The 11,835-nt window shown below is 44.5% G+C and overlaps 1 protein-coding gene across 1 annotated transcript; it reads left to right on the top strand.

Moving 5' to 3' along the window:
- Positions 1-7,342: 7,342 nt before the first annotated feature.
- On the top strand, positions 7,343-8,935 carry LOC148639784 (fish-egg lectin-like). The gene is made up of 4 exons (XM_088621094.1): positions 7,343-7,441; positions 7,810-8,055; positions 8,232-8,574; positions 8,662-8,935. Exons 1-4 carry the CDS (start codon positions 7,393-7,395, stop codon positions 8,801-8,803), a joined length of 780 nt encoding a protein of 259 aa, XP_088477220.1. The 5' UTR covers positions 7,343-7,392; the 3' UTR covers positions 8,804-8,935.
- The last annotated feature ends 2,900 nt before the right edge of the window (positions 8,936-11,835 follow it).

Genomic DNA, 11,835 nt, shown 5'->3' with positions numbered 1-11,835 from the left:
CACAGACTGAAAAAACACACAACCCTGTGAGTGCAGCCTTGGTCCAAGCAGCTTGACCAGATGCAGCAGATGAAGAGGACAAAGTAGAGACTAGGAATCGGGTGTGTGATTGTACACAAATGGCAAATCTTTAATTAATCATTTAAATATTAAATACTCTGCCAATGTTTTCCAAATTAATGTCTCCTTTTCAAAACCTTGGAAATGAGTCATTTTTAAGAAAAGGGTACAGCACATGTGTCAGGGATTGTGCTCTGCCAAAGAATGTACAGCCATTGTGAATTTTCACAGGTTCTACAATGCAAGAGCAGCTATTCTTAAGACACCGTCTGCCACCTGTACCCAACACCAGCGGCTGAGTCTAGCAGTCCTACCTGGAGCTCAGGGCCCCTGGGTTCCTGCAGAGGCAGTGGCAGCACATCCTCCACAAGCACACGAGTCAGGTGCTCTGCACTGCAGGGAGCTCTGGGCTGCAGCTACAGTGGGACAAGGAACAACAGGACACTCTTAGCAGCTCTTCCTCAAGACTCAGCATGATGTAAACAGAGATGGAACTCTGACAAAAACTCAGTGTTACATCCTGCCAGTATATCAGTTTTAGAAAAATGAGTATAAGTTACATATGGCAATAAAGTTCAATTTGAGTTGTATTTGTTTCTCCTGGGAGCACTGTTCAGGATCCTATTTGAAATCTTCTTGCCTCATCTCAAATGATGTTGACACTTTATAAACTTTATTATATTAGACTTGATTATGCTGAATCAGATGTTTTGTTAATTGTTTTTTTTTTCAGTTTTATTGTAAAACATGCACCATCATTAAAATAAATGATATGCAGTTTATGACCCCATGTGAAATCAATAGCTGTGATTTTAAATCTGGTATAGAATCAGGTCATTATGAGAAGGCTGTGGAGAAGACTAACTCCACATTCAACACAAAATGAATCCCCTGAGCTGTCAACCTCTGAGAGAATCCAGAAGGAGCCAGAGTGCTTTCTGATATGTACAGCAGCTCAGAAAGGTTCCATTCACTGCAGGGCGGCTCAGTTGTTTTTCACTTCATCTAGAAAGCTGATTTGAAGTCTTATGTCTCCAGTCATATCAAAGCAGGTCTTTCGTGGGCAGCCCACACTGGAACAGATGTTCCACCACCACAAGCTTGAAGGTCTTTGCCTGAACCCCTGCAGCACTGAACCGAAACTCACAAGTGACTTAATGGAGATCCAAGACAGACTGTGAATCCCATGACTGTGGCACAGTCCTGTATGAGCTCCAGATTGAACCCCACGTGCTCATCTCTTTTCAATCTGGACTGGCAGATCAACGTTGAGAGAATCAGTGGGATGTCTTGCTTAAGACAGGGGTGACCTTCTACCTTAAACAGGGTAACAAGCAGCTACAACAACGCATCTAAGAAGATGGCAGCTGTGTTAGTGGCAGCCTGCTACAGCAGCTCTGTGTCTTTTTGTTGTCTTTTTGTTTCTTTCAGTTAGTTAATGGTAGTGTGTTAGTGTTTTTTCTTCATACCCTTGCCGGCAACTAGATTTGCGATCACAACATGATAGATGCTAGTAAAGCTGAGATACTTTTTGTTTTTTTCTGATATTCGGACCTCTGTTTCTATTGGGTTGCAATGCCGATAGCTACAGAGGCATTGTCTACACGCGGAACCAGCTGATAGCGCTAACGCGTCCGGCTCTACTCACTGGAGAGAAGCCATCAGTTCCAGAGAAGCTGAGGAGGAGAAGCCGAGGCTGTAGAGCTGGTGTGACGCGAAAGGCAAAGAGAAGGAGATTTAAACCCTATCTTCCTTCGATCATCATGGGAAATGCGAGGTCCTTAGTGAACAAGATGGACGAACTGGTGAGGAGCCAGAGGGAGTATAGAGAATACAGTATCATGTGTTTCACCGAGACTTGGCTCAAATGTTACCATCGGTGGCTTTCAGCCGGTGCGGGCGGACAGAAACGCCGTGAGCGGTAAGAGGAAAGGAGGGGGCTCGCTCTGCTTGTCAACAACAGATGGTGTAATCCTGGACATATTCATGTAAAGGAGCGCTTCTGTAACCCGGACATTGAACTGGTTGCCATAGGACTGCATCCATACTATCTGCCGCGGGAGTTTACATGCACCATCTTTGTTGTTTACATTCCACCCACGGCGAACGCAGAGGCAGCGTGTGACATCATACACACAGTCACAGCCAGGCTACAAACAAAGCACCCTAGCGCTTTTATAGCTATTTCAGGGGACTTAAACCACGTCTCTATTTCCATCACTTTGCCTACTTTCCCCCAGTTTGTTAAGTGCCCGACCAGAGAAAAGAAAACACTGGACTTATTTTATGCCAACGCTAAGGATGCATATAGTTCCACAGCCCTTCCCCCCCTTGGCAGATCAGATCACAACCTTGTCTTGCTTACACCACTATACACGCCTATTGTCCAGCGCCAACCTCGGGCATTAGGACTGTGAGGAGATGGTCTTAGGAGGCTATGGAGGATCTATGTGGTGGTCTGGAGGCTACCAACTGGGATGTGCTGTGCGACCCACATGGGGACGACATAGACAACATGATGGACTATGTCACTGACTACATTAACTTCTGCGTACACAACACCATCCCCACCAAAGACGTACACTGCTTTTCCAATAACAAACCCTGGATCACCAGCGACCTGAAGGCTCTTCTGAATGATAAGAAGAGAGCCTTTAGGAGGGGGGATAAGGAAGAGGTGTACAGAGGGAGCTAAAGCAGAAGTTTAGAGAGAACAAGGACGCCTACAGGGGGAAGGTAGAGGACAAGCTGTAAAGGAATAGGGTGAGGGACGTATGGAGGAGCATGTGAGAGATCACTGGCTTCAAACAGGCTGGGGGTGCAACGGAGGGGAACCTGGAGATGCCCAATGAGTTGAACCAGTTTTTAACAGGTTTGATTCAGGGTCCTCTGTGGCTCAACACCCATCCCCTCACAGCCACACGCTCCCTAAGCCTTCACAGCTGCGACTGCCCAACACCTCCTCCATCCCCCACAATCATGGCCGCCTACAGCTACAACCCCCGACAGCTACTCACCCCCCCATCCCCCACAGCTGCCACTCTCCAACACCTCCGCCATTAACACCTGCAGCACCTACAGCGCTATGAGCACCATCCCCCAGGCCAGGCTGACCATCACGGCTGACCAGGTGAAGAAGGAGCTGAAGAGGCTTCACCACGGTAGGGCCACAGGTCCAGATGACGTCTGTCCCAGAGTTTTGAGGGCTTGTGCGGATCAGCTGAGTGGAGTGCTCCAGCAACTGTTCAACCTGAGACTGCGCTTGGAGAGAGTCCCTGTGCTCTGGAAGACATCATGCCTGGTCCCGGTACCAAAGAAAGGGTGCCCCTCTGTCCTCAATGACTACAGACCAGTAGAGCTGACTTCTCATGTCATGAAGGCACTGGAGAGGCTGGTCTTATCCCACCTGAGATCTCTAGTTAGTTTATCACTGGACACCCTACAGTTCGCCTACCAGCCCAGTTTTGGTGTGGAGGTTGCAATCATCTACATGCTGCTAAGGGCCTACTCACACCTGGACAAGGCTGGCAGCACTGTAAGGATTATTTTTTTTTACTTCTCCAGTGCCTTCAATACTATCCAGCCCTTACTTCTAAGGAGGAAGCTGGAGGAGATACAAGTCGGTGCCTCCATGATCTTGTGGATCACTGACTATCTGACAGGCAGACCACAGTCTGTGAGACTTCAGAACTGTGTGTCTGAACAGGTAGTAAGTAACACAGGGGCTCCTCAGAGACAGTTCTTTCTCCGTTCCGCTTCACCCTTTATACTTTGGACTTTAAATACAACTCAGAGTCATGCCACCTGCAGATGTTCTCAGATGTGCTGCAATTGTGCAATTGTGGGGTAGGCATCCTCTCATAAGACACCAATAAATGTAGGGGTTTTGTGCATTTACTGGGACAATTATTAATTGTAGTATTAAGTCACAAAATGATTCTTTGATGGCTATTAGAAGACCGACCCAGAGGGATACTCAGCAATGCACACACGGATACTAATACACCACAATACATTTATTAATACATAAAATGTGCATATAAACATAACAGATCTTATTGTGAGGGTTAGCAGAATACAAAAGGTATATATTCAGTCATGAAGAGTTACAAACCAAGAGGGACATACGTTCAGTATATCATTCATTTAGACCGTTTCGTAAATGAACTTGGATTACAACTTCTACACTAGATACTCAAAAGCAAGTACATCACTCATAGGAATTAAATTGATATAATCTCAGGTTGAGGTAACAATTGAATTCTCGAGCTGTAATGCAGAATGTTGAATACTCATCCAATCTGTGTGGATTCAGATCTCCTGCGGACACAAACAGCTGCAGGCTTGTTGCTGTGTCCAATCGGCGTTCTCTGGCTCGGTGCCAGGCAGTGCTGGTTCAGCGAGAGAGAAGTGGGAGAGATTTCTGCTGCGGTGTTCTGCTGATGCTCTCTGAAGACCGGCTAGTTAGTGTTGGCTGAAACTAGCAGAGTTTGTCCATAGGAGAAAAGTGACTGTGGGTCCAAGCAGGTCACACTCTTTAGACAGGAAGAAGACCGGTTCGTTCCTGATGTTACGTGGTGGTCCGAGCTGAGTCTGAGGATGTCCAGGAGGAGCTGAGTCTGAGAATGTCTGGGAGGCGCCCCAAGGAAGCCCTGTGCTGCCTATTTTACCTGGAGGAACTACGGTCGTTCATTGGTTGAAAGTTCTGTGGGCATTTTAGACCCACTTGGGCTAAACCTGCCCTACCAGTTCCTGATTGGCTGAGGATGGGTAACAATGCACTCTGACCTTAGGGTTGTAAACAACTTTGAATAAGACTCTCCCAGACAGTAAGGCGCAAGAGATGACCTTTTATTAGGGTTGCTGGAGAATCTCAGCTTTGGGAGTTGTTCCTTATCAGGACACTCTATCGGCTAGAAAAACACCTTAAATGTGAACCAACTGGAATGGCCTGTATCCAGCACCACTGAGATGAAGGAGAGAGGGACTGGCAAGGGAGCAGCAAACTTAATTCCTGTATTTTAATAAGCCTTCCCGCTACAGTGGGATGTATCAAGAATGGGCAGGAGGAAGAGTGCAGAGGAAGACGTCAGCAGCTTTGTGGAGTGGTGTGGGGAGAACCACCTGCAATTGAATGTAACAAAGATAAAGGAACTGGTGGTAGATTTCAGGAGGAAAAGCATCAAACATACTCCTGTCTATATCCATGGGAGTGGCGTGGAGATGGTGGACTCGTACAAGTACCTGGGAGTGCACATTGACGATGGAATGGTCTAAGAACATCGATGCCATCTACAAGAAGGGCCAGAGCCGACTTTACTTCTTGAGGAGGCTCAGGTCCTTCAATGTATGTAGTAAGATGCTACATATGTTCTATCAGTTGGTGGTGGAGAGCGCCATTTTCTACACAGTGGTATGCTGGGACCCTGGGATTAGAGCAGTGGATTCTAACAGGCTGAACAAGCTCATCAGGAGAGCAAGCTCTGTCATTGGGTCTGGCCTGGACCCCCTGGAGGTAGTGGCCAAGAGGAGAATGGTGTCCAAACTGGAGGCCATCATGGACAACGTCTCCCATCCCCTCTATGACATGCTTGTGAGATTGAAGAGCACGTTCAGCAATAGACTGATCGAACCACAGTGCGACAGGGAGCGCTACAGAAGGTCATTCTTGCCTTCTGCCATAAGACTGTACAACGCATCCACTGTGTGTCTGGGCAGAGGCAACATTGACAGGGACCTGTTTCTGGACTGAACAGTAAACTGATACAGCTGTTCTTTTTCTTTTTCCCGTTTAAAACCGTTTTTGGGCAATATATGCCAGGGACCTGTGCAATACATTTATATTCATATTTATATTGTGCAATTTGTGTACTGTTCTGTTCTTTGTGTGTTCTGGACTGTGAGTAACTCTTCGTAGTGCACTTCTCACTGTACTGATTGTACTGTATGTATAGTATTATTATTATTGTATCATTCGTTACACTGTTGCTGTGTTGTCTGTGTTAAGCTGCAATTTTTTAATCATTGACATAACTTTTTACATACATGTAAACTATTTTGAAAAGCCAGGATGCCTTTCTAAATTGGCAGCAAACTGGTCCCTGTCTTGGAATTTTATCAAAGACGAGCCAGGAGAGGTGTTCTCATTCACTCAGTAAGGCATTTATTCATATTGCGCAATAGGGAAAAACAGCAACCACCAGTCTGTGCAGCAAGTGAGATCTGATTTTCAAAGTAAAATAGGAAAAGGTCCCTTATTTTACACACTTAGCTGATGCAAGACCTCAACTTGTTTACTTCATTATGGTAGGTTGGTAAAACAAAGACAGGCGAGACAGTCATTTTCCAGTCCTTATAGGTCTTAGGCTTAGGACAGAGAAGACAGCTACGTGCAGTTACCCATCGCCTTTTTGCTGGGACAGAGATCAACATATTCTTAGAACATCCCATGGCCTTGACTCGCTGGGTACAATCACACTTTGTTCTAAGAATCCAGCTGCTTTTACAACACAGCTCTGCCCGTAAACTGACATATTTAGGATAAAACACTTTTTTTCAGTAACTTTCCATTACATCCCATAGAGAAAATCCGCATGGAAGACATGCAAGCTCCACACAGCAGGAAATTCGGTTGGACATCAACCCAGGAACTGTGAGGCTGCAGTCCTTAATCCACTCCACTGTGCTGTCCAAATGGTCACTTGTGAATTAAGTGCTTTAAGAGCTACACTATCATTAATTCCCCATTCTGAATGCAGGAACTTGTGCTTTCATAGATTTTAATTATCACTAATCCTCTCCCACATGACATTAACTGAGAAAACAAGACTGGACTTTGAATATTTCAATCTAGTACCCAGATATTTTCCTCTAAGTGCTCATACAAATTTAACCTTTAATCTGGGAGATCAAATCTGAAATGAAAAAAAATATCTCATGCCAAAGAGCAAGAGTAACCAAACATTCAGCGTTACAATGAAACTATTTGTCTCGTTATCTAATTTAGACCACCCCTGACCTGCACTACTGGAGGATGTCACTGCTGGTATTAGTACTAATCCAGCTCATGATTATCTGAAGCACTGGGCTTCAATTTCAGTTCTTGTTGCCATGATTCCTAAACCCTGAGGATAAGGTCTATGGAAAGAAAATAATTAATGATGTCTTCTGTAATTGATACTTGAGTGATTCAATCAGCAGCTCATTATGGTTCACAATTTAACACCTGGTTAGACAGGTGTGTGTAGGAGCTGAAGCCCAGCAGTCTTGAGTATATGAAGGCCACTGTGGGGGTTTATACCATTCATGAGGTTTGTGTGATCACTCATCAACATGGAAGGGAGAGGCTGTGTGTTGTGTTTGCTTGTAGGATTCTTTCTAGGTAAGGTTTGGGTTTCTTACTTTGACTAAAAGGAGCAGCATAAAGGCAGATGGGAGGATGAACTGCATGCTGCTAGTACTTAAGGATTTCAGTATAGGTATTTGATCTTGAGTATAGATGCTGCCTGAGTGTTAAATCCATGACATGGATGTTTGTGTGCTCTTGAAGTTCTGCAAACCTTTGGTTCTGTGTATGGAGCTCTGTTCACTTGTGGTTGTTGCCGATTCATTAATGCCCTATTGGCTTGTTTCTTCTGTCCTCGTATACTGACTTAGTCCCTCCGTGTCGGATGCTCATGCTCCTATGTTGCCCTCAGCCCAGGCTGCTTCCACATGATCATTGACCCAGTGGTGTCCTCTCCTCCCCAGTGTCTGTGGCTGAAGCCCTGCAGTGTCGGGCTGTGCCTGGCAGTCTGAAGCAGGTAGATGCTGGTGCTGGAAGGGTGTGTGGAGTCGACAATGCAGACAACCTGGTCAGCTACCAGGGCAACAGCTGGGTCTCTCTGGCCATGAAGGGGAAACATGTGAGTGTGGGGCCAGCAGGGCTCTGGAGTGTGAGTCTCGCAAGCCTTGTGTTCAAATGGCTTCGGGGAAGGTGGATCCAAATACAGCCAGGTGAGGCTGCAGCTGATCTATATGGGTTAGAAATGATAGCTTTCAAGTTTATCCATGGTTAGTGGCTGCTTTCAGCCAGAACATCTTTCATTCCTCAAGTGTTCATGACCAATACTGAGGAATGAGCTTTGCACTGCCCCCTGCTGAGAACAGCTGTTTCTTGCTCTCCTCTGCAGGCTCCCTCATCCAGATTGATGCTGGTGGAGACAAGTTCGTGGTTGGTGTCAATGCTGCCAATTCCATCTTCTGCCTGAACAGCACGCCTGTGCTGCAGTATGCTGGCCAGGGCAACATCCCCTGGATTCCTGTTGTGGGCTCCCTCAAGTACTATTCCTGTGGGTCATTTGGCTGCTGGGGAGTGAACAGGCTGGACCAGATCTTCGTCAAGCTGGATGTGAGTGGGGATTCCTGCAAAGGCTCTGACAGGTGGTACCCCATTCAGGGCTCCCTGTCCCTGGTGGAGGTGGGCTCAGATGGCAGTGTGTATGGGGTGAACAGGAATGGAGTGGTCTTCAAGAGGTGAGCTGGGGGAGGGTTTAATGCACATGGTTGCCTGAATGACTGTCCTAATTCTAGGCTGCTCTAACCCTGTGCCTTTTCCTGCAGGCTTGGTGTTGATGCCTGTAACCCCTTTGGCAGCAGCTGGTGGGCTCTAAGGGCAGCTGGTGTGGCCAGGCATGTGTCCTATGACCGAGGAATCCTCTGGGTTGTGTGCAAAGATGGCCGAGTCCAGAGGTGCCAGGTCTGAGCAGCCTGTGTGGTCTGGTCCTGAGTGGAAAGTGACGGGCATGACTGGGCTGCATGAAGGGTTCTGAGTTGAATGAGGCACTAATGCCCGTCTTGGGTTTTCTCTGTGCTGCAATAAAAATGCCTGAAAGACCCTGTTCTTCTGTGGTGTCTAATTCTGTAGCTTCAAATTGGTTAATGAACTTAAAACCAGTCTTCCTGATTTAATGAGGAAGACTACCTGGCATGTCCCATTAGGCATTAATATCCAGACCTTAAAGCCCTCTACTCACATGGCCCTTTGCCTGAAAGATAATGAAACACCTAGTCTCTTTCCACAGTGGCTTAGTCCCAGTTTTTTGCATGACTGGATTAGCTAGAGTGCCCCCATGTTTTTTTGGGGAGCATCACTGATCGGTCTTTTCCAGTGGCCCTAAACAGGGATGTAAGTTGAGGCTGTGACTGGGGTCCTCAAGGCCTTTCACTCTCTTAACCCTAAACCACTCCAGTGTAATATTTGTTCCCATAATGTGTCAGTGCAAAGCACTTGGTTTTAACTTTCTATTACATCCCTGACTATGTTGACTGGGTGCTTTTTTTTTTTTTACAACTGAGTTTGTATTCATTGAATACTCACCCGAGGTTTAACTCAGGTTTAGGTGTGATAACTCATTGCTGTTATGAGTTGAGTGGGATGTGGCTTGGTGAACTTGTACAATTGAAAATGCAGTTGCCATATGAATACCTACAACACATTACAAAAATAACACCTATTAGTACTTTACCAAGTTGTGTGTGTGTGTGTGTGCATTTGTACTTTTTTCAGGTGATTGTTTACATTTTTACTTCCTTACTTGTAATCAGTTTTTCCATTTATCTTTCAAAATGTTAATTTAAACTTTTAAAGTAGGCTGAGTATGTAACAATTGCTGATACAATGTCATTGAGATTTAACAACTGCAACAATATGGTTCCACACAGTACTTTTGACCACACTTTGTGAAGTGACTCCTGTTTCCAGACAGGAAGGTGAAGGTCATACAGTAGAGTTGTTGTTGCCCTTCAGGATTTTCAATACATAAATTGGTCACCTGAACAGTGCAGGACAATCACTTGAACCTGAGAATGTATCTGGTCACTCATCACAGTTTGGGCTGATTCCAGAGCAAAAACTTTGTTGCAACTGACAGCAAATTTGAAATGAAGCATTACTAGTGGTACAGTTTTTGTATAGCATCTCCTTATTTAAATGTTACACTTAACTATGTATCCTAACAATATTTGCTTTATAATTTCCCACATTATCCCTCATCTCGTTATAGTCCTACCCGTCTGTGCTCAGCTTTTTGACCACCAGGTGGCACTGCTGCTTGGCTGACTGGCCTCTGGATAGACTTCTCTGGGATCTTCAAAAAAGCTTTGATATTTTTAATGAGAAACATGAAAAACAGACGATAGATTAAAAATCCTCAAATTTGCTGCTGCCTTTTTACCAGTTTTCTTGTTAAGTCAAAATTTGCAACAGCCATAATCACACAACAACAACAAAGCTCTATGTTTTTAAATATATTGAGGAAAAGGGCCCCAGATCTCATGGCATGGTTCCAGATTGCTTGTGCTATAGAAGCAATTTTGTTCAGCCACAATTATTCCAAACGCCAGTGCTGATGGTTAATGTGAACATTGTCGCTGAACAACCAGAGAGTGCTAATTCAGGGTCTGGGGTATATTCTTCCCAAACACCTTTGAGTACCACTGAAATATTTCTACCTAAAGTTTATATAACTTGGGGCACAGCCTTCAGAAGATCTGCACCTGTCACATAAAGGAGAAACAGATATATCTTCAATTTAATTTGAGATTTTAGTCAAATTAGTTTTAAAATAATGCAGTCGACCTACGATCTTCTATTGCAATATCTGGTGTCTAACATTATTAGAGCACCAGTGGATATTGTTCTAACCCTCGTTAGTTCCTGACATCAGGTGTCCTTCATGTGATTAATAGACAGCTCTGTGTGCCTAGAAAAGTCGGAAACAAACTTTGATATTAGTTGTCTAGAGATGAGGTCATTGCACAAGATTGTAAAACAGATCAACTCTTGTAAATTGAACATAGAACAGCTCAAATTTTCAAATTGAGACCATCTTGCTGAACAAAGTGTCTGACCTGTAAATAAAAACGCATGTTTGTGAGAGGTCAACACTGTGGGATATTCTGCCTGAACCTCAGCAGTGAGTTAGTGAAGTCTCTGTTGATCCCATGTGAGAGCTGGTCCACAGTTCTGCTGGACTGATGTCAGGAGAAAAGGTCTTGTCTCATCCCAGCAGCTCCCCAAATAAGCTCACAAATATAGACTTGACTGTGGCTTTGAACTGCATATAGAACTAATGGTGGCTTACAATGAGCTGAACAGCTGTACAAGTCAATGACCAAGTCACTAAAAGGAAATATCTTGGGTAAATAATAATACTAATTTTTATTTTTTAATTATATATCTTGCTTTCTTGTTCCATGTTAACAGACAACAATATGTGAAAATGTTACTGCAACGGAAAAGAAATGCAGATCAGGGGGAATTTCAAGCTTTTCAAGAACAATGGACAGCGCTTTGTGAAGAGTGGCAAATCTCTGTGTCCTTTGTGAGAACACTCTTACTGAAAGAGTGCAATGTTAAAAGCTTTTGCATGTGTAAAGTATAGACAGTGTCTCTGTATGTTGACTTTTTCTTTTGCAATACTTTAAATTGGATTATTATATGGTATTGTAGCCTATAAAATAACTTGTCCTACAGTATATATATCCAACGATGTATGTACAAGACTCTTGTAAAACACATTGTGCGAAATAATTAATTGATATTGATACTCTCCATGGTTACACAAACAAAAGGTGGTGTCAGAGGTTATATCAGTCTGAATGGAAAGAGCCTCTCTGGAGTATGTATCAGTAAGACACTGAGTTCAAGCAGCAGCCAGGTAAGACTACAGCAGATGTGTATCATTCAGCAGCTGAGCATAAAGCATGTTAGATGAGTGACACCTACAGGAAAAG

The sequence above is a fragment of the Lepisosteus platostomus genome, chromosome 26 (genome assembly GCF_059453375.1).
Source record: "Lepisosteus platostomus isolate fLepPlt1 chromosome 26, fLepPlt1.hap1, whole genome shotgun sequence".
NCBI classification, from domain to species: Eukaryota; Metazoa; Chordata; class Actinopteri; order Semionotiformes; family Lepisosteidae; genus Lepisosteus; species Lepisosteus platostomus.
The sequence above is the reverse complement of the archived record's forward strand: the minus strand, read 5'-3'. Positions and strand labels throughout refer to the sequence as shown.